Genomic DNA, 23,286 nt, shown 5'->3' with positions numbered 1-23,286 from the left:
ATGCACGCTGAGTAATCACGGCTGGCAGGGACCCCCCGCGCTCCTTTGCCTCAACCTCCCCAGGCCCGTGGGCGGGGAGGAGCCGGCGGCGCCGCGGCGGGAGGGGCGGGTCCCCCGGGCCGGGCCCCGCCCCGCCCCGCCCCGCCCCGCCCCCGCCCCGCCCGAGCCCGCGCCCCGCGTGCCCCGCCCCCGCCCCCGCCCCCGCCGCGCCGCGCCGACGCCCGGCCTCCGCGTCGCCATGGAGACGGGCCCGCTCCGGCCGAGCGACGTTGGCGATGGCGGCCGGGGAGCCGGAGGACTCGGGCGGCTACTGCTTCAGATTCCTGCCTCAGAAAACCTTCCGGTGTCTGAGCGCCCCCGAGACCGCCAGCCGGCTCCGCCAGTGGTAGGACCCGGGGACGAGGCCCGGCGGGGCTTGGGGCCGCGGCGGGGGGGGGGTGGGGGGTGGGCCGGGGTGCGCCCTGCAGCCGGCCCCGCCCCTCCCCGCCCCGCCCCGCCCCGGCCCGGCCCGGCCCGCGCTGACCCCTCCCCTCCCGCCGCAGGTCGATGCTGGGCCGAGTCGCGGCGCAGGCGTTCGGCTTCGACCAGACGTTCCAGGCGCACCGCAGGGACGACTTCCTCACGGTTGGTGGAGGGGCGGGGCGGGGAGACGGGCTTCGAGCGAGCCACGCGGCGGGGGAGCGGCTGCCTGCTGTGGCCTGCGGCGCCCAGGGCGGAGTCCGGGGCCGCGGGGACCAGGCAGCAGGACGGCTGACCCGACCAGCATCAGGCCATCCCCCGCGGAGGGGTGAGGGGGGCAGCCTGGTGGCCGCTGCGGCGCGCTTCCTTCCCCAGTAGCACGGCGCCCCGGCCTGGACGCCCCGAAAGGCGGGAAGCAGGGGGTCCGGTGGTGCTGCAGCCTGCGGGTCCGAAATCCAGCTGTCAGCGGGGGCGTGCTCTTCCCCCTGCCTGGCGGCTGCTTGCCCCCGGGGCGCAGGTGCTGGTGGTCCCTGGGTGATGCTGGGTGCAGGTCCCCGGGACGCAGGTGCACACGGTGGACTCTCCCTTGGTCAAACCCCAGGGTGCCATGGCCGCCTCTGCTCTTCTTACAACACCGGCCTTGGAATGAAGGACTCCCCCCCCTCCCCCCCCCCACACACACCCCTTTTCTCAAGTATAACCTCTCAACTAATTATATCTCAACAATCTGCTTTCCAAATAAGGTGACTTGCTGAGGGTCCAGGAAAGACACAGATGAGGGGATGGTGACGGGCACTTTTCAACCCTTAAAAGAGGGTAAATTGGTCAAATATGTTTCCCTTTCCTTAAAATAGCATTATAATAGTAATAGAATATAGTGCTCTTATGAGGCTACTGATGATCACACGACATTTTCAAATAATCATGGTTTAATTTTCTTGATATTTATATTTTTCATTCATACCAGCATTGGCTTTCAAATTGATAGAAATTTTTTAAGCCAAGATTTTAATTCGCTGAGTTAAAGTACTGCAAAAATTTTAATGTAAATCATCTATTCAGTAAATATTTGTCAAATATTTACCACATCCCTCCTGGAGGATGTTGAAAAGATGAAGAGACCTGATCCCAGCTTGCAAGGCATGTAGAGTTCTGGAAGTTAGAAATGTAAAAACGTCTCTACAAACACAGTAAAATAATTGCTGTAATGGAGGATAGCTAAGGTGCCTTAGGCACAGAAAGATCACCCAGGGCAGGGGCATGGAGGTCAGGAAAAATGCATGGAGGAGGGTGTAAAATTAGTGTAGGTTGTTCCAGAGACAGAATTCTTCAGGAGATTCAAGATTCATCCGTGAAGCACAACAGAGTTTCATAATGCTAGACAATTTTTTTTCTAAATTTCAAGATCTTCATGTTTACTTATAAATATTCCCATATTTCAGTTCAAAGGAATGCCCTTATAGAATCATTGATTTTACTCCTATAACTAATTTGGAGAACAGAAAGCATTAAAGCTCAAACTGTGGCCCAGACAGGGATTTACTTTGCAGCTAATGAACCTATAAGCTGATGGCCATGCAAACCCAGATTCTCCCCTGATGTGGCCTCCGGTCAGTGTCATGTTCCAGTTCTACCACTGCCACCAAGCTGTATGACATTGAGCACATGACTTTGCCACTTCCTCAGCTTCCACTTACTTTTCTGCAAAATGATGACAGTGCTTGGCATGGAAGTATTCTTGAAAATGAAAATAATGCTGACTATCTGATTGATTATTAAGGTCAAAGGAAATTGGGGCATCCGGCTGGCTCAGTCGATAGAAGGTTGCAACTCTTGATATTGGGACTATGAGTTCAAGCCCCATGTGGGACGTAGAAAAGACTTGAAAATCAAATCTTTCTAAAAAAAGGATTAAAGGAAATAATATAATATTTAGCAAAAACGGTTGGCTCATGATGAGTAATGTTATAGTTATTAATATTTGCATACTACTTTACAAAGTCCTTTTCTATAGTAGTAGTGGATTCTTGTGTGCCACATTTAGCTTTCAGCACCTCATATATATACATCTGCCACTAATGTTTACAACAAGCTGGTAAATTTGGTGTCTTGAGCCTCATTTTACAGCTTAAGAAATGGAAGCTCAAAATGGTTACATAATTTGTGCAAGAATGCCCAGCAAATGGTAAGAGCCAGAGGCCTTTTGACACAAACTTCCATGTCATTTCTACTCCAAACACTCATAACTGAACAGAGGGTATTGCTTAAAACTAGAATTCCAGATTTTAAAATTTCCTTTTCAATTTTAAAAACAAATTATGTTCCAAAAGTTCATTTGCGAGAGAAAAAATAGATGGAAGGAAAGAACCATTACCTTGGCAAGCATTTCTGTAGTCCCTAGATCTGTCCAGATGAACAAGACACCATTAGAGAGAAACCGTCCCAAACTTGCACTGCAAAACGAGAAGTCCTGTGACATTTGCCATGTGCGCACAAGAGAGAAAACCATCTCTTTCTTTTTCATTTTTGTTTTCTTTTTCTTTTAATTGAGGTGGTCAGAGGAGAGTTTACAAAAGACAAGCTACTTGAGGTTGGCCCTGAGGAATAAGGAGGAGTTTGCCAGGTAGACACAGTGCAGGGAGAACATTAGGTGGGTGGGAGGGTATTTCAGACCTTTTGTGCCACGTGAGAGTTTGGGCTCTATCTAGCTCATGAAGAGTCACTGTGAGGCTTTCGGGAAGACTGTAACATTTAAAATACTGAGGTTCCCTTGGCAGAATATGAAGAGTAGGTTGTTAGAAAGCGGGCTGGAAACTCTTGTCCTCCGGACATTGTAGGGTACACTGAGTTCAGACTGCTGCCCCAGGATGGCCTGAAGCAATGTTTGGGAGAAAGGCAGTGCTCTAGGACTGACAGGACACTGAGAATAAGGCAGAGGAGGACGTGCAGGAGGAGCGTTTCTGATTTGGTTGACACAGTGGTCGTTGACGCCATTAAAGCCACAGAAAATGCAAAACAATAAACAAAGGAAATGAGTTTAGTTTCAGGCATTCTAAACTTGAAGTGCATCCAAGTGGCAATCCCCTAGATTGTTGAATCTAAGCTCTTGCTTCGAGTCTCAAGAGAGAGCCCTGGGCTCTACCCTCCCCCTGGGACTAAGGGTAAGGAGGGCCGTCTTCTGCATAACGTGCAAGGAAGCAGCTTAGAGTGCTTTCTACAGGTCTGCACCACATGTCTGCTCACACATCACGGCCTCGTGCCACGAGGACTGGAAGGCGCATACATTGAGCCAAGCACATTGTTGTCCCAAATAAAATTGGATTCCTTAAGGAAGAGGAGAACTGATACTGGATCAAAAAACAGCAGTCTAGGGGCTCCTGGCTGGCTCAGTTGGTAGAGCACATAACTCTTGATCTCAAGATTGTAAGTTAGAGCCCCACATTGGGTAGAGAGATTACTTAAAAATAAAACCTTTAAAAAAAGCAAATTAAAAAAACCCAGCAGTCTGCCAGATAGGTGAAATTAGTCAGATATCATATGTGTGGCATATATTAGACATACATTTAAAATTCTATATTATATAAAATAGTATGTTAATTTAGAAATACTTTCCCACTCTCACATTTTGTGAAATGAGTTTATTCTAATTTTACGTATAGTTTGACATCAGTGTCTTTATCAGTGTGACTTGTTTGTGAATCATCTAATATATTTCCAGAGCACATCAGCAGCCCTAAAGCTGAGATATAGACAATCCCTTCTAATGCCTCACTGGAAATACTATAAGAAACCCAAAATATCATTTGCATATATCAGGGCAGGGCTTTTTAGTGTTGTGTTTTGTTTTTATTCTTTAGGTGTATAATTAACCTCAACAATATAACAACTCTCGTGTTGCTTTATTTGAAGGGCCTTTATGAAGACTTCTTTCCATTGGCTCTGTCAATTCACTGCAGGTCACTTAGATTACTTCCATTTGTAGTGGCCTATAGAATTCAATAATAAGTTGATAATAAAACATTTGAGTTGATACTCTTCCCCCCAGGAAAAATGACTATATATGAATTTAATTTTCCCCTTTACTGAATTTTGCAGAAGACATCTAAAAAGCATTCAAAATCAGTATTAATTAAGATTAATTCCAGCTTATGTTTCTTTTCAAAAATTCAGGTAATTGCACACTCTTTAGCTTGAAAGAGTGTATTAAGTTATAAGACAACTTGCTTTTTTTTTTTTGAGGAATAGTCTTAAGGAAAGTAATTGGGCATACATGATACCTGTAAAATGTTTACCTGTATCCCTGCACCACTAGAATGTAAACTCCATGGAAACAGGGATTTTTGCTTGGCATCATGTAGGCATTCACAGATACCTGCAGATTATATTTATCTTCACTCTACACACCTGGTCCTCTTCACTGCTCCCTTTCTCATTATGTGACATTCATGCAGAAGTTCAGGGGTCATCTGTGGTTCCTTCTTTCTCTGTCTGCTCCTTCTAAGGAGTCATTGGATCCATTCACTTCTCTGCCTCCCCCTGCTATTGCGTAGATAACTACGTGAGCATCAGATCTTTTTGGATTACAGCAGTGCCTTCCCTCCTCACCATCCTCTTAGTAGCTCCTCAGCTCATTCTCCACATTGCTGCCAGAATGAACTGTAAAAATACAGGACTAGTCACATCTTTCCTTGTTTAGATCGCCTTGGTGTCTTCCTATTACCCTTTGATCGAATACTCATCAGTCTAGATCAGTATTACATCAAGATCAAAATTTGTGACTTGACCTACAAGATCAATAGTTTAAAAACTAGTAAAGATTCCTAAAAGTTGAGCAGTCAGGCTGTCCTAAACTACTGTCCATGACACTAAAAAAGACTGTTTTTAGGTGGAGAAATTAGCAAGTTTAAAGTCTGAGAAACAAGACCCATTCAAGGAAACTAAGAGGCTCAGTGTGACCAGAACTGAATGAGCAGAATGAGAGGTCAAATGTGCCATTTTCTAGGTGCCCCTTGGGTAGAATTCAGTTGCTAATGACTTTGAGAGTTAGATCTAGTTGAGGAGATGGGAGTGGCCATTACTAAAATAATTGCTTGGGAAAGTAAGATTGAAGGAAATCAAAGTTTTCAAATATATAACCACCTACTTTTCACTAGAAATCATTATTTTCTATTTATGAAGCCCCCAAAGATATCCATAGTACAGTGTTGTTCATACTTGAAGTTAACAAAACTTCATCTCTTTATAAAACATTTATTAGATGGACGCCTGGGTGACTCAGTGGGTGAGCATCTGCCTTCAGCTCAGGTCATGATTCTGGGGTCCTGGGTTCGAGCTTCCCCACCCCCTTGGGCTCCCTGCTCAGTGAGGGGGTCTCCGTCTCCTTGTCCCTCTGCCCCTCCCATGCTCATGCTTGCTCCTTTTCTGTCTATTAAGGAGAAAAAAAACCCAAAACATTTATTAGGCATTTTATCCATTTAAAATTGTCCCTCCCCAATTTGAGTTAAATGAAATTTTACTATAATTGTTTTAGAAGTTAATTCTTACTATTGTTTATAATGAAGTCTCTAACTCCCTTCAAATTTGTATTTTAGGCTTTTTTCAAAGACCCAAATGTTATTCCCAATTTGAAGTTACTTTCAGATTCTTCTGGACAGTGGATCACATTAGGTAAATAAAATTTATTGTCATCTTTTCAGATGACTGTTTTATTATTGTGACAAAATTTTACTTTAGGAATTTTCATTATTCAAATACACATTGTGAATCATGACTGGCTGGTATGATCATGTCAGAAGATCACGCCAAGCCATGCCCAGTCTGGCCTGCATTTCTCTCCTAGGAGCCCACTGCTCCGGTCATGGCGCAGCACACAAGATCACTTGTTTTCTCTCTTCATTCATTTGGAAAGTATGTCTTGCATACTTGCACCTTCCATGGACTCTGCTAGATGCAGGGAACAGTGAGGTGAATACAAGAAAATGAGTATTCAAGAAACTGGCTGACATGTAAAAAAAATAGCACAATAATGTACTACCCTAGCAGCAGGAGCAGAGGGAGGAGAGTGTCATGGAAGGTTCCACTGATGTGAGAGCGTTTAGGCAAAATCAGTTGGGACGGGCAATGGACTTTGACCAAGGAAGCAGCCACCATGGAATGTTCATAAAATCATATATAAAATCATGGAAGAGAGTCTTAAGTTCTGAAAAAGAGAACTTTATATACATAATAATTTCATATTACAGTGAAACATAGCTAGAAATCTTTTTTTTATTAAATACTTTTTTAAAAGAATTTATTTATTCATGAGAGACAGAGAGAGCGAGAGAGAGAGAGGGAGAGAGAGGAGAGACACAGGCAGAGGGAGAAACAGGCCCCATGCAGGGAGCCCGATATGGGACTCGATCCCGGGCCTCCAGGATCATGCCCTGGGCTGAAGGCGGCGCTAAACTGCTGAGCCACTGGGGCTGCCCAGCTAGAAATCTTTTTAAAGAAAATTACCCAGGGCCCTTGGATGGCTCCATCAGTGAAGCATCTGCCTTCGGCTCAGGTCATGATCCTAGGGTCCTGGGATTGAGTCCCACGGGCTCCCTGCTCTTTATAAAACATTTATTAAATGGACGTCTAGGTGGCTCAGTAGGTAAGTGTCTGCCTTCAGCTCAGATCACGATCAGGGGTCCTGGGATCAAGCCCCCCCATGGGAGTCTCTCCTTCTGCCCCTCTCCCTGCTTGTGCTCTCTCTTTCTCCTTCTCTCTCTGTCAAATTAATAAAATCTTTAAATCAATAAATAAATAAGTTAGATGGGGTTGTTTTGGTAATTTGTACATTGTGTGTTCATGGAATTCTAGTTGTCTTACATAAACAGTTCATGATCTTAGAATTAATAGGACACATTTTACTGCTTTTGGCTAAAGACCACTGCAAAATTTATAAAGCAAAAAATGCTGGTACAGTGTGATCTTACAAAGTTAAACTACGTGAGCAAATGTACTTATCAGCTCAAAATCTTCAAAAGGAAATAATCAGAGGCATGTATCATAGTGTTTATAAAACATGTTTACAGTAACTTCAGTCAATTCATTTATAAAAATGAGGTTCGTTAAAAAAGTTGAACTTTCCCCTGTATCAGTACATACTCCCCAAAACAGTACTGACTTTTTTCTGATTTTTAAATAAGGCATTGCAAAAAGAGAGGTTCCAGAATTCCACATGTGCCCAGGAGAACCAATTAGAAGTACTCTGAAAAATGAGGCAGGAGAGGTCGCACTCCATTTCAGAGGCAGAAGTTTCCAGTGGTTTGCTCATATTCTTCCATTAGCTTGTTTTTTTTTTTTATCTCCTTCTGCCAGCTTTTCTTTTTCTGATACATCAACCATCTTCCCTCTTTTTCCTCTGGAAGCCTTTATCAGCAAAGTAAACACTATTTAAAATGAGAGAAAAGACATTCTTCTAACAGGTGAACTAGTTTGGAAGATTGCAATGAAAGCACCTCTGTCACAACTGGCTGTAGCCCCTGGACTGCTGGTTGTTGGGGCTGCTCTGTCGCCTCCACCAGCGGCATGGCCCTCATTACAGAGACATGCTGCATACTTTTCTGGTTGACGTACAAGGTTTGCTTCTTTTGTGCTCAGTTAAGGGCATTACATTCATTACCTCCTTTAATTCTTAAATGACTCAGAGACATGTTATTATATATCCCTGTTTCACGAAGGAAGAGTCAGATTCATGAGCTAAGTAATCTGCACAGTTTTACACAGCTGGCTGGGCTCAGCAGACTTGAGATTCGAGTCCAGGCTTCAGAATTCAAGACCCCCACCTCTCCACTATCCTGCCTCTGCCATTTCAGCTTTAATGGGGTTGTCAGAAAAGCGCCAACTTGGGCAAGCAAATAAATAGGAAACACCTTGTATATTTTAATGCTAGTATCAAGGGGGAAAATACATTCTTTGTAAGTGATCATAGTAGTGCGGTACATATCCTGTAAATGCTGGAGACATAGTTTTACCATATTTCTACATAATAGCACATGCTATGGATTGAATTGTGTCCCCCCCAAAATTCTTTTTTTTATTTTTTATTTTTTTTTCCCCCCAAAATTCTTATGTTGAAGCTTTAACCCCCAAAGTCTTACTCCCAATGATGAGGCCTTTGGGAAACAATCAGGTTTAGGTGACATCGTGAGGGGCCCTCAAGCCAGGAGAAAGAGCAGAGTTCTCAACTGTGTGTGGACACTACCGAGAAGGCAGCATCTGCAAGTCAGGAAAAGAACCTTCGCAAGGAACCAGATCAGCTGGCACCGGGATCCTGGGCCTCCCAGCCTCCAGAGCTGTGGGAAATGCGTGTCTTTTGTTTAAACCACCCAGTTTCGGGTACTTGGTGATAGCAGCCGAAGCGGACGAATAAAGATGTTGGTACAGAGACGTGGAGTGTGTCTGTAACAGGCCTGGAGATGTGGAAGGGGCCTTGAAACTGCGCCATGGGTATTGGCCAGGAGAGAGTTGTGCGTCCTAGCCCTGTCCTGGATGGTAAGTTGAGTCTGATGAGGTTGCCTCCAGATACCTGGGCTTTGTGAGCAGCAGCTGGAGGAAAGACAAGCCGTGAGAGGGTAGAGAAGTTGCCTAATGAGGTCATGTTTTGTGGAAGGTGATAAAACTGTCTGTGCAGCTGGGAGGGTCTAAAGCAGGTGTTGCCTGCCTGGGTCTTCCCAGATTTTCATAAGGAAGGAAGGAAAGAGATGGATTGAAGAAGGAATTGTGAAGGAGGAGCCAGAGCTCAAAGATCTGGAATATTCCCAGCCTCTTCGTATTGTAAAAAAACGAGAAAAATTCATCTGAAGAGAACAAACATGGCTGAGCCACCACTTGGTCCAGAGAACGTGTGTGAGTCGGACCCAGGTGGCTATGTCAGCAGAAGCTGGGTGGAGGTGTGGTGGTGGTAACAGAGACCCTGTGGGATTGAGCTGTGGGGGTGGGGACAGACACGGACATGAGAGCCGTTGGGCTGCAGGAGGACAGCAGACTGCATGGCCCCTCAGGTCATCAGGCACCCTGGGCTGCAGGAACATGGAGGCTGGGCCACGACCTCAGTGGCTCAGGGAGGCAGAGCGGAGAACCAACGAGGCTGAAAGTCTAATGAAATTTGCCTTTCCCGAGTCTCAGGCTTGCTTGGGACCATCAGCCCTTCTTTTCTGCTTCCCCCATTTGGAATGGAAATGTTTCTTCCATCTCTCCCCGTAATGTTCTGAAAGCATGTAACTTGTCTGGTTTCACAGGTTCATAGCCGGAGAGGAATTTTGCCCCGGGATGAATTGTACCTCCAATCTCACCCATATCTGATTGAAGTGACAGGGAGGTGATACTTGGGACTCTGGACTCTAGTGTTGGTGCTATGATGAGGTGACCCTTTGGGGACTGTTAGGGGAGCGTAAGTGTGTTTGCACAAGAAGAGGACACAAATTGGCAGGGAGCCAGGGGCAGAGTGCTATGGATTGAATTGTGTCCCTTCAGAATTCATTTGATGAAGCCCTGAGCCCACCCAAAGCCACCAGCTCAAAAATACCATTACATCCAGGGCTTGGGACTTCAATATATTAATTTTGGAGGGACGTGATTCAGTTCAGAGCAAATGCTGTTTCCGTGCCTCAGATTTAAGTGGTTTGGATTTCATTACCTTTTCTCACCATCCAAACCATCCTGCCATGCCCCACGTCAGAGCTAGGGTAGGCTTACCAAGTAGGCATGTCGCCAAGCGGTCTGGGGACAGGCAGGTGGTGTGGGGGCTCAGACCCACCCTGTCATGTTCTGCAGTCTTCCCTGCCCCAATCCCCCAGAGGGCTTTCCTCCTGAAACAAAAGGAGATTTTCTTAGCAGCAGAACTCTTAAAATTGCTGAAACAGATGCAGTTCCTGTCTCCAGACACCCATCATGCCCCCCCCCCCCCCCCGCACGCCCCACTGAGGACCAGACGACAGCCATGGGTCCTAGCAGTCAGGACTCTGGGAGGACAGCCTGAGGACAAAGTATGGCTACTCGCCAGTGTTACTCTTCTCAGACTCAGGCTATTTCTCCTCTGTATCCAGGAGAGGGGTCACCAAGGGCTATCCGGCCAGCCCTGGGGAAGGGGTGTAGTGGGGACAACACGGAAGAACAGCAGCCCTTAGATCTATGTGTGTGTGGCGGGGGAGGGGGTGCACACAACAGAGAGAAATTGAGTGATTCATTGAGGCAACAATAAAGATAGTCATGTCAATCCTTGTGTCTTTCTGTCATTAATTAGAACCTTTTGTAATGGAAAGTCTGTTCCTCAAGGACACATCCTGGCAATAAGTTAGGTCTGAGGAAAAGAACTAGAGCTACCAGAGGAAGAGAGAAAAGACACTGTGCTTGTGAATGTCTCTAATTCCAGGCTTGTGAGGACTTGATCAGAGCCTGCTTTGAGACTCACCTTGACTGGGAAAGCTGTTTTTCATAATAAACACTGTAGATGAGATCACAAGAGAGAAATTTTTAAATGGAGAGATAAACTTTCAAGACATCCTCAGGACTTTAGAAACACCCATTATTATGTACGTTAATTAAAGTTTTTGTAATATGAATTATAAGGCATTGAACATAATACAAATCCAAAATCATCTCACAAAGTCGTTCCTATGCTTTTATAGGCAACTCTGACATAGAGATTAAAGCTGATAGAACACCTCTGACACAAAAAATGTATTTCATTTTCAAGCATTTTCGAATTTATATATCCTTCATCTAGGTCTGAAACGGTGAAATTTTGTGACAGACTTTTAATGATTAATAAAAATAAGCAAACTGCAAAATAAGAATTTAATAAAATCCCTAAAATAATGGTCTTTTAAATATATCAAGATGTATCTCATATGTGGCTACTTAGAATCTCTGCATGATGGTACTTGTTTTGGAAATAATTGAGAATACTAAGTTAACTTTTATATCTCTGTAAAATAATTTTTACAGGAGCTGAAGTGAAAAAAATTGAAGCTACAAATGTTCCTTGTACACAGCTTTCAATGTCATTTTTTAATCGGTTGTATGATGAAGATATTGTACGAGCCAATGGACATATTATTAAATGTTTAGATTCTTTTTGTGATTCCTTTCCTATTTCTGATGAGTTACGAAAAGTAAGTACAGATTTTTAAAATTTCACTAATAGCATTTTACTTCAGGAAATGGTTAATGTCAAAAATATTTTGCCTGCCTAAAATACATAAAATACCTTTTACCAATGAATAATGATCAGCAATAGTCATTACATTGGTAGTTTTTTTTCTTGGATGGGACTTTTTTTTTTTAATTTTTTTTAATTTATTTATGATAGTCACAGAGAGAGAGAGAGAGAGAGAGAGAGAGGCAGAGACATAGGCAGAGGGAGAAGCAGGCTCCATGCATCGGGAGCCCGATGTGGGATTCGATCCCGGGTCTCCAGGATCGCGCCCTGGGCCAAGGGCAGGCGCTAAACTGCTGCGCCACCCAGGGATCCCCCTTGGATGGGACTTTTAATATCAAATTAATTATTTGTATATTTCAGTTTTTCAGCCAGATGCTACTGACAGTAATGTGTGCAGGCCAGAGTTGCTGCTAAACATGCAATGTGCAGGACAACTTCCCCAACAAGATTATCTGGCCCAGAGTGTCAGTGGTGCTAGGGTAGAGAAACCCCAACCTGCTCAATTTTTCTTCAATATGAGGCTCTTAACATATCAAATGAATATTTTAAAATATCCCTGTGAGGGCAGCCCGGGTGGCTCAGCGGTTTGGCGCTGCTTTTGGCCCAGGGTGTGATCCTGGAGTCCCAGGATAGAGTCCCACGTCGGGCTCCCTGCATGGAGCCTGCTTCTCCCTCTGCCTGGGTCTCTGCCTCTCTCTCTCTCTCTCTCTCTCTCTCTCTGTGTCTCTCACGAATAAATAAATAAAATTTTTTAAAATAAATAAATAAAATATCTCTGTGATAAAAATCTTTTTATATCACTGCTGAGATTTTTAAAAAGCCATTTGATTAACTTATTTTTGTTTTATTGAGGAGTGTATTAAACTTGAATCAGAAGACATAGATTATTTACCTAATTCTTGAGTTACTATTTATAAGATAATCACTTTAGACAAATGACTCAATATCTAGAGTCCCAAGATTACTTATCTGTACAACATAGAGATTAAAATGCCTATTATTTATTTATGAGAAGGGAGTGGAATGCCTGGGTGGCTCAGTCGGTTGAGCATCTGACTCTTGGTTTCAGCTCAGGTGATCTCTGGTTCTTGAGATCAAGACCCATGTCAGGCTCTGTGCCCAACAGGGAATCTGCTTGGGATCCTCTCTCTCTGTCTCCCTCTGCCCCTCCGCACGTTCATAAATAAATCTCTAAAAAATGCCCATTTGAGGTGCCTGGCTGGCTCAGTCAGAAGAGCCTGTGACTCTTGATCTCAGGGTCATGAGTTTGAGCTCCATGTTGGGTGCAGAGATTACTTAAATAAATTTAAAAATCAGGATGCCTGGGTGGCTCAGCAGTTGAGCATCTGCCTTCAGCCCAGGGCATGATCCTGGAGTCCCCAGATCGAGTCCTGCATCAGGCTCCCTGCATGGAGCCTGCTGCTCTCTCTGCCTGTGTCTCTGCTTCTCTTTTCCTGTGTCTCTCAATGAATGAATGAAATCTAAAAAAAATTAAATTGAAAAATAATAATAAAATAAAAATACCCAGTCTTTTTCAAATTGTTGAGGTAATGAGTTCAGAAAGCATTTAAATGCACTTTTTAAAAAATATGAAATGTTAAAATGAAATGTATTATTATCATTGTTTTAATTATGGAGAAAGACTATTTACAAAGTGGTTAAAACTAGGGCTTTTTTTTTTTATTGGTTTATTTAGAGAGAAAGAGCAAGCGAGCATGAGCAAGGGGAGCAGCAGAGGGAAATGGAGCGGGAGACTTCCCATTGAGCTGGGAAGCCCCATGTGGAACTCGATCTCAGGACCTGGGATCATGACCTGAGCCAAAGGCAAACGCTTAACCACTGAGCCACCCAGGGAACCCCAAAATTCAGCTTTGGTATTGAATAGACATAGGCTCAAATCTAGGCTCTGTTACTTAATGACTGATACTTGACCTCTCTTTATAAAATAGGAATGATGTAAGAATTATGTGAGATAATGCATTCAGAGTACCTAGCTCATGCCTGGCACTTAGTAAGGTTCCAGGAATGTTAACGACTTCTATTAATTCCTAATATTATCCTACATCGAGAAGAGAGATAACAGAAGTCTAATTTATTGCAAATCCAGGAATGTCATCTGTAGGGACTAGAAGGCCTCCAGCCAGTCTGTGTTCACCTACACTAGTAGAACACCTAAAAGAACACTTAGTTGAAGAAAAAACTAAAATTAAGTCATTGAGAATAACCAAAACATAATTGAAGAGACTACGTATAGTTGCTCTTCAGCTTAGTGAAGGTATATTTACGTATGACAGAAGATAATGTATGTGCTACCAAGCGAGAACCTGATGATGATTTCTACTCTTCCTTCCCAAGGACTGGAAAGTCACCCTTAGAAAGTGCCTCTGGGCTAGTCTGGGCGTCCTCCCCTGTGGGCAGTGGGGCAGCTGTCTCTGTCCCTGAGCACCGATGGCCCGCCAGTCTTTGCCTCAGGGCTCCCAGCCCCAGTTGCAGAGAGCTCATCACCCCTGGGGCAGAGACCCTGACCTGCCCAGGGGCCCAGAGGCGGGTGTGACCTGCCCAGCTGCCCGCCTATTCATTTCCACGAGCAGCACCTCAGAAGGAGAGCTGGGCCCCTAATTTTCTGGCTCACTCATGCTCTCATGCTCTGCTGCTGTGCAGCAACAGGGGAGGAGGTTTTAACTTGGTTGCTTTCTGGCTGAAAGAAAATAAATGACCTCCAGCTTTCACCTGAACCGCAAAGCACAGATTGTGTTGGCAGAGTGTGTATTGTAAGGGCCAATATCAACCTCCTTCCCAGCTTGGCTTCCAGGCTCGGCAGCCTGCCTCTTTAACCAGTGCAGGGCTGTTCCCTGGGGCTAGACCCTGACCGCCCCATGTGAGCGAGTGCATAGGCATTAGCCACACTGGGGCTGTGTGTACATTTATTCCCCAAACAGTTTCATTCCTGTCATCTTTAAATTGCACAACCTAATCAGTTCAGTTAAGGAGAGTGCTCATGTAAGGAATGCATTCGTTCATCATTCCTGAGAGCTTTAGTCACCCTTGTATTAGGCCGGATCTTTAGGTAGCTTCAGTATCACCTCATTTCCTTGTGGGGAGGGAGGAGAGATGCGCACACCCAGGGAGCAGTGAACCTCCGCCCCTTCCCCTTCCCTGTCTACTATGTGCAGTGTTGGTCTCATAAGCTCAGTGTAAGTCACCTGCATGTAACCAACACCACAGAGCTGATTGTTGCTAAAATGCCTCTTGTCTGGTGACCTTGTGACAAATGTTCATTGGAGATTGAGGTATAAACAAGTCAACTAAAAAAACGTATATAATAGTATGTGTGCATCACCTTGTTCAGCTCAGTGCTACTTGTCTGTAGCACACTGTCTTGTGAAGGAGCAACAGGGTGTCCAGAGAGCAAGGGCCAGTGTAGATGGCTGGGGTGTTTCTGGAGGGCCAGCAGGAGAAAGAAGTGGGCCTGAGGGACGACTTACCTGAACAGTCCAAGACAGAGCAGACGGGTGGGGAGGGGATGGTAGGCAAGTGGCCATACATGCACCTGGGGCTCTGCTCTGGAAACACCAATATGGGGTCAGCCGTAGGCCTTACAGGGTAGGGAGGTTCTTCCTCTTATTTGCGGCTCCTTGTTTGCCCAGATTTGGGGCAACTCCACACTAACAGTGCAATAGTAGCAAAACAATGACTAATGATATAAATGAGAATGAAGGTGTGGACAGGAAGAGAAGGCTTAGATGCACATTCAGTCCTTTCGCTGGACGTCACTGCCTGCTGAGAAGATGGATGGAATGTGAGTGCCAGTCTCACAGATCACTCTGAGTTGGTTCTTAAAATAGGTGTAAGATTCTTTATAAAGAAATAAATTGGGGATCCCTAGGTGGCTCAGCAGTTTAGCGCCTGCCTTCAGCCTAGGGCATGATCCTGGAGACCTGGGATCGAGTCCCACATCAGGCTTCCCGCATAGAGCCTGCTTCTCCCTCTGCCTGTGTCTCTGCCTCTATCTCTCTCTCTGTGTCTCTCATGAATAAATAAATAAAAAATCTTTAAAAAAAAATTGAAACTTTTGAAAACAAAAATTAGAACCTCAAATCATGTTACATTAAGATGAATTTTATCATCTTCCATAGGTTTTGCTTGTGGAAGACTCAGAAAAATATGAAGTGTTCAGCCAGCCTGATAGAGAGGAGTTCCTGTTTTGTCTTTTCAAACATCTTTGCCTCGGTGGAGCACTTTGTCAGTATGAAGATGTGCTTCATCCATATTTGGAAACCACAAAGCTTCTCTATAAAGATCTAGTGAGGTAAGGTTGCCGATGACAGCCAGGACACCTCTGGCTCACGGAACATATGGTGGTTCATGGTGGGATCACCCGGCATCTGCCGTTCTCTGAGCATCCAGAGTGGAAGGAGCCAGTGCCCCCAGCCCGGGTCAGGGCCCCCCGTGGCTCAAAGCGCTCTTCTCTGGGACCTGCCTGTCCTTGCCTCCCCTCACCCCGCACGGCTGCTCTGTCCCTGTGGGCACTTGCGCCCCGCCCCCCCCCCAGGCCCCTCTGCACCTTTCAGGAGAATGCCAGATCCCTCAGCACATGCGAATTTGCTTGGCAAACAGTAAAACATGTATTACCTTTGTTCTGAGGAGGTGGAAGAATTTTCATCTGGGCAAAATCTTTACCTTTTCAAATTAATACCAAATCCTACTTTGTTTCACACATCCCACTAGGGTTTGTTTGTTTTTTTTCTTTTTGAAGATCAAACTGGAATAAAACCTTTATAATTCATTTATTTATACTTTCATCGAATTGAGTTTTTCAGTGTCACAGATCCTCTATCACTTTTATAGGCTGAAGCGATAGGAATAGTGAAAGCAAAGGGCTTTAGTTACAAAATTTTACTTTACTAAGAAAAGAGCAGAATGAGCTTCTCATTAGATTCTTGGTTGTTCCACTAACCTCAGTTCTCACCCTGTTCTGTGTGTACTGTAACTGTACAACACACTACACAATTTTGTTCTTACCAAGCTTTTTAAATATGGTTTAAAAGCAAAAAAAAATCTCTTTAATTTGCCTCTGATTTTTGTGAAAAAGTTATCATCAATATATAAAGATTGTGCAGATATATTAGAATTTCAGAAAAACATATACATATTTATATCCAAAGTGTTCTGTCCTTATCATTGCAGTTCATGAGAACTTGGAAGCTGGTTTCTAGCACTGCCTATAGATTAATACCCCTCGGTGTGCCACAGCACATGTTCACACACACGTGTGCACACGCTGCTGCCAGCACAGTGTGCTGTGCTCCACTGGCCACATGAACCTGAGGGAATGTGCCATGGAGAAGGGTATTCTGTTGGAAGTGTTTGAAATAGAAATACCTTCAGAACGTAAACTTTGAGGAAGCTAACACTTTCCCTAGCATCTGTCTACCCTCTTGGCTTTTCACCTGTGACTCTCGCCTACGCTCCTTGGGTGCTAAGGAAACGTACACTCCAGGGGTAATGGCCACTTGTGAAATGAGGTGTCAGAACTCAGGGCATCCCACAGAAAAAACAGACTGTGTCCACAGAATCCCTCTATCAGGCAGCTGGCAGGTATTGAAGTTGTGCACAGAGCTCTGGCGGGCTCCAGAGAGATGACAAGAGGAGCCTCACATAGTCCTTGAGCTTAACGAGATTACAGGAAACTCACATATCATAGAGTAATTGTTTAAAATCTTTTTTAAGTAAAAATTTTCATAAAATCAAACATTCAATTTTGGATAGGCAAATGTTTGCAGCTCTTGATACTGTAATAAATACCCTGGGAGTTCAGAAATTGTCAGGGTGGCTGTGCGCATGTAGGGCTGTCTGATGGAACAGAACTCCCGAGGCAGAGGAGAGGGGGCACTTTGTCCCCTGTCATTCCATGCACTATGGGAAGGAGCCTAGTCCCAGAATACCACTGCTCGTATTTGAGGACATTAAATATTTCTCTGGACAATCCGAATTTAAGCATACTTATGAATTTCTTTGCTGAATGAGGAGGAAATGTGGAATTGTCCTCCCAAAGCAACTTTGGTAGAAAACCATGATTAGAATAAATATCTGCTAAAGATGGCTTAAGTGCCAACAGGAAACAATTGAATGGATTAAATGATTGGGATCCCTTCAGAGCTACGTTGGTTGGCTTCTCACTCACTGGCACCGCTTGTGCCTTTCTGACTTCGGTCATGTTGATTTGGGCGAGATGCTGCATCATTTGGGTAAGGGAAGGATCCAGGGTGGATCAGAGTAGCTGTTATCAAGGAATGTGGGAAGCACAGGTGCAACTCCAGGTGTCATCAGGAGTTTCTCAGAATCCTGAGCCAAATTTCCAAACAAGTCATTGGTACGAGCCAGATTAACCACATTTGTTTTTTCTTGTCCTTCCCTTGAATTTTGGGTGTTTTCACATTTTTTAGAAAAGCATCTGCTGTCTTTCTAATTGTATGCACAGTAGCTGCTTTGCATTATCTAACCTGCCCTTGGAGACAAACATCATCACCAATCCACTGCAGACCAGAAGACCACCCCTGGTGTCAGTGGAGGGGAGGCCACGTTACAGAGCTTGATTTTAATGGGCTCTGTCTGGCTCAGAGGGGAAAAACAAGAAATTCTTGAGATATTTTTTTCCCTCATCCATTATTACAAGTCCTATAAAATAACACTTTTCAAATGTTCTGGAAAATGCCTTTTCAAGGATTAGGGTTCTTGTAAATATAGGTAGTACTTTAGAACCATTCCATTGGAGAGTCCATGACCAGTTGTTTTGTTGCATTTCAGAAATGTCTATGCAGAAATAACTGCATAGTTACTATTGGTATCTTTGTCTTCTCTGCTTCCAATATTAAACACATGCTCTTGTCAGAGTTTTTAGAGGGGTTTTCCAAATTGCATATCCATCCCAGATGTGAAATTTTATGATTTTATCAGAGAGGCGTACGTTATGGCTTCAGATGCTAATTAAGCAGTGGGATTCTTGTTTCTTTTTTCTTTTTAAGATTTTATTTATTTATTCATGATAGTCACACCACAGAGAGAGAGAGACAGAGACACAGGCAGAGGGAGAAGCAGGCTCCATGCAGGGAGCCCGATGTGGGACTCGATCCTGGGTCTCCAAGGATCACGCCCTGGGCCAAAGGCAGGTGCTAAACCGCTGCGCCACCCAGGGATCCCAGGATTCTTGTTTCTTAAAGTGAGCAGAGTTACCTAGAATGGTACAGTCACTCAAACATACTAATACCATAAACATGTTACCTACAGAAAAGGAACTACCATTTGAACCTTATTAGAAGGTCGTTCCTAATAGAAATAAACCATATTATTCCATTTTATTACCTCTGTTACTATATCACCATTACTTTAAAGTAGCTCTAAAAATAATTTGTCTTATTTTTTATAGATGAGGTAGACTATTACTTGCCTGAAATCTCCTAGGAGAAAAGGAAAGGTAGAGTGATGGTGGTCAGCACCCTAGGAAATGCAACTAACAATCATGCTGCGTCAGGTCTGTGGCATCCACTCACTCACTCACTCACTCACTCCAGATAACCATGGCTTTTAAGAGTGCTAGAACATAATTTCCATATAGTTTTTTAAAAGAGTGATTGTATTAATGGTTTAGAAATAAAATAATGATTTCCTAAAATCATTTATGCTAATTTCTGAGGCTGGATCCCATATTAACTGTAAACATGTTGCACTGACCATTCTAGGTAACTGCTCACTTTAAGAGATATATAGAAATTAACTTAATTGGATGATATCTGGGTTTAATTTGAATGAAATGTTTTAAAGATAAACACTTTGACCCCTGAAACCCAGACCCTTAGGTCTGGCCACTCCAGCAGGTATACGAGCTCATGCACACTCACAAGCAGGCTCACACTCATGCTCACACTCAGGCACACTCATGCTCAGCACTGTCATCCTTCTCCCTCCTCCTCTCTGCCTCCACATTGCTCTTCACATAGAGTGAAGGAGAAGCAGTGCTTGGCCCTAATAAAGTGAAGAAGAGGGATATCTTCTGTCAGATGTCACCTACATGTGTCCTACATGCTGCATGTGTTTGCACAGGGAAAGGAGCTGCACGCCAAGTGTGTGGCAGACTGCAGAGCGGCAAAGATAACATGTGCCATTCTCCGTGGCTTGTTCCCTCATTCCCACTCCCTCTCCCACTACACTTTGCCACAGGGAATCTTCTTGGGAAGAGAGACTGGGAGAGACCTACTGGGAGAAAACGATTTCATTCAACACAAGTTAATCATCCGTAATCCAACAAATAGTTTTTTTATCCTTATCCCACTCAATTCTCGGGTAACCCTACAGGGAGCCATAGCATGCCTACTTCACAGGGAGAGAACTGACATCAGGAGAGTTCATGTTGCCCAGAGTGCAACAATGATGGCTCAGGGGCAGAACTGGCATGTGTGTGAGATGGTTTAATCCCCTGGTTCACATGCTCATACCTGCCCCATGTAGCTGTCTACACCCCCATCTGACTCTTACCAATTCCTCTTCTTCCAATAATTGTCTCTGGCCCAGGAGACCTTCATCATCAGACCTCACAGCCTCTGACCGTCCATCCAGTTGCATTGTCTGCCATTGGTCTGGGCAACCTCACCCCGTCCATGGATGAAACTGCAGACTTGGTGCTTTTCAAACTAGTCTTGGTGGACGCTATGTATTTCTGTTGTATATGAATAAGAACACGTGAATACTAAAAGGGCTCGGTATTTTAAATGTATGATGCCAATGCTTGCTGTATTCAAAATGTACCTCTTTTTCCCTATTTTAGTGTCCGAAAGAATCCTCAGACCAAGAAAATACAAATTACTTCTTCTGTCTTTAAAGTCATGGCTTATGTAAGTCCTGAGTGGGGTTCGTGAGCGATCAGTTTGGTCTCATGTTATTCAGAGGCTGTGGGAACTCCAGCAAGAACAAGTATGATATCATGCCTGCAGAAAGGATGATGATTCTTAGTTCTTTGTTAAAATTCAAAGTTGATAAGATATGCCTTTGTTTGGAGAGCCACACGACCCCCCCACTTCTGTTGTCCGTGTCTAATAATAGTCCTTACCGCCGGAAGACCTGAGCCTGACTGATGGAGTAGGACGCACTTCTCAGTTCAGCCATGCTGCAATCTATGAGGCAAATAAGTGCAAATGCCATAAATGTCTTTATATCACAGAATCTGATGCTCAAATTCTAGGGTCAGACAGAAGATGATTAGCACATTTGAATCAGTTTCTAAGTATCTCTATTCAATCACTGAACAACTGTTGAGTATCTATTGTGTATCAGCTACTGGGTTGGCCCTGGGCATTTTTTGTTGATAAACAGTTGCTTCCCTCATAGTTGGTAAGGGCCACAATCTAAAAGGAAGCAAAGATAGAAGAAAATTGCAAAGTAGAGATGTTTGCAATATTAGCACCTTAAAAACAGTTTTTAACAAGGTAAAATTTCCTTTTGGACTATAAATTCCTTAAGGTCAAGAATTATGTGTGCTTATACAGCACAATAGATGGGGCCATCAGTAAGTTTTAAAATATCAATTATCAATTTATTGTAAAAGATTTCATTTATGTTTCATGACATTTTAACAGAAAACATATATTAATTAAATATGTTATTATTTAAATGTCATCGTAGACTAAACAGTTGGCTTTATCTCTTTCAGGACTCTAATGGTGTGTGCTACCCTTCCACAAAGAGTCACGAACAGACATTTTCTTACTTTATTGTGGATCCAATCAAGCGTCACGTTCATGTTTTATATCACTGCTATGGTGTGGGGGAAATGTCTTAACATTGTTCTCTCAGATGATCTATTTTAATATTGCTTTACTTACCAATTTTTAATTTTAATGCCAATTTATAGGTAAACATTTATTTTGCAAGTTAATTCAAGAAAAGTATAGAGAGCCTGCTTAGAGCAGAAGAAAACAAATACCACGGTGCCTTTCTTTAAATTTATCTGGAATAGCAGTGTAAGGACCAAATTCCATCCATAACACAATCAACAACAATACAGTTTTTTTTTTTTTTTACAAAAAAACTGGGAAAGTCACAAAGAACTAAAAATCTAGTTCATATTTGTTGCATTAAGAATTAAGTAAGCCCTCAATTTTCCATGTGTTTTATTTTAGTAGCTAATTAATTCTGGGTTGAAACTGTGGCAGAAAACTGAACATCGCTCTATTGATCAATAGGAACTGTTAGCTTTTTAAATTTGAGTTTCATTTTATTACATAAAGATTTACATCTCTAGGGCTGTAGAATGCATAATGATGCCTTGGCTTCATTTGTCCCACTTAAAATCCTGAATAAAAAGTAATGTTCTGGGTTGCCTGAGTGGCTCAATTGGTTGAGTGTCTGCCTTGGGCTCAGGTCATGATCCCGGGGTCCTGGGATGGAGTCCCTCATCAGGCTCCCTGCTCAGTGGGGAGCCTCCTCCCTCTCCTTCTGCTTGCTGCTCTGCCTTCTTGTGCTTGTCTCTCTCTCTCTGCCAAATAAATAACATCTTTTTTTTTTTTTTTTTAAGTAATGTTCTCAGGGCACCTGGGTGGCTCAGTAGTTGAGTGCCTCCCTTTGGTCCAGGGTGTGATCCTGGGTTCCCGGGTTGGAGTCCCACATTGGGCTCCCTGCATGGAGCCTACTTCTCCCTCTGCCTGTGTCTCTGCCTTTCTCTCTGTGTCTCTCATGAATTAAATAAATAAAATATTTTTTTAAAGTAATGTTCTGAAAGTAATTGTAAACTCTTATCACATAATAAACTACAACCTCCCACATGTGAAGAGAGAGCACTGCCATGACGATATACAGTTGGCAGATGATTCAAGAGCAGGGGTCTTACATTCTCCTATTTCCTCATTGCATTCACAGAATGGATATGTGACTTAAAATATTTTAATGGAAAAAATAGGGGCCTCTGGCTGGCTCAGTCCCTAGAGTGTGAGACTCTTGATCTCAGGGTTGTGGGTTCGAGTCCCTCACTGGGGGAAGAGGAAGGAAGGGAGGGAGGGAGGCATGACTGACATGTGTCCCAAAGATGATAAGGAGCGTGCAAGAAATGTCAAGACTTTGAGGGGAGGCAAATTTGGAATACATGTTTCTGTGTTGTAAGAGTAGGGATGAGAATCTGCAATTTGTACCTGTGGATTTATCTGGAAAGCACCTGGCAACTGGGATAGAGAGCTCAGGATAGTTTGTTTCACTTCTAATACAGTGTGTGCACATTAAATGCCTATTGAATGAGAATTTCCCAGTTATGTTCCTAATATCCATAGGAAACATAAAATTAAGAACTAAAATGTCACACCTGTCATGCTGCATACCACATAGACTTTACAACCTGAGGACCCTCTCCTAATTAGTTGGTCAATCAACCTTTTTAATGTATTAGCTCTGTGCATGGCACTGTGCTGCTTCCTTTGGGAAAGCCCACACTCCGTCTAAGCCTGGTGAAGGGGATCTGTTCGAGTGTGCAGGTGGAAGAGATGGCTGTGAACTAGGCTCATCTTGGCCTGGCTTCCACAGAACAGTGGGTGGGGTGTTAGCACCCGGGGAGGAGAGCTGGACCACTGGGTGTGGGCATGGGCAGTGGGAAGCGA

General features: G+C 43.8%; 1 protein-coding gene across 3 annotated transcripts; it reads left to right on the top strand.

Annotated features, from left to right (window-relative positions):
* Positions 1 to 202: 202 nt before the first annotated feature.
* Positions 203 to 22,027, top strand: CFAP300 (cilia and flagella associated protein 300). Of its 3 annotated transcripts, XM_038536364.1 has the most exons (7): positions 229 to 385; positions 543 to 624; positions 6,051 to 6,126; positions 11,437 to 11,603; positions 15,787 to 15,959; positions 20,472 to 20,538; positions 21,354 to 22,027. In XM_038536364.1, the coding sequence occupies exons 1-7, from the start codon at positions 276 to 278 to the stop codon at positions 21,480 to 21,482; spliced, it is 804 nt and encodes a 267-aa protein (XP_038392292.1). In that variant the 5' UTR covers positions 229 to 275; the 3' UTR covers positions 21,483 to 22,027. The 3 variants fall into 3 exon arrangements, with proteins under 3 accessions (XP_038392293.1, XP_038392294.1, XP_038392292.1); XM_038536365.1 differs by lacking the exon at positions 6,051 to 6,126 and having other exon boundaries at positions 203 to 385; XM_038536366.1 differs by lacking the exons at positions 11,437 to 11,603; positions 20,472 to 20,538; positions 21,354 to 22,027 and having other exon boundaries at positions 204 to 385; positions 15,787 to 15,953.
* The last annotated feature ends 1,259 nt before the right edge of the window (positions 22,028 to 23,286 follow it).

This window comes from Canis lupus, chromosome 5, assembly GCF_011100685.1.
Source record: "Canis lupus familiaris isolate Mischka breed German Shepherd chromosome 5, alternate assembly UU_Cfam_GSD_1.0, whole genome shotgun sequence".
Classification (NCBI taxonomy): domain Eukaryota; kingdom Metazoa; phylum Chordata; class Mammalia; order Carnivora; family Canidae; genus Canis; species Canis lupus.
Note: the sequence above shows the minus strand (reverse complement) of the source record. Positions and strands in the feature narration are given on the sequence as shown.

Bases quoted from the DNA above. Each gene is read 5' to 3' on its own strand.
- CFAP300 (XM_038536364.1), top strand. From the start codon at position 276: ATGGCGGCCGGGGAGCCGGAGGACTCGGGCGGCTACTGCTTCAGATTC. The intron at 11,604-15,786 runs GTAAGTACAGAT...CATCTTCCATAG, and splicing joins TTTCTGATGAGTTACGAAAA to GTTTTGCTTGTGGAAGACTC. The intron at 15,960-20,471 runs GTAAGGTTGCCG...TCCCTATTTTAG, and splicing joins CTCTATAAAGATCTAGTGAG to TGTCCGAAAGAATCCTCAGA.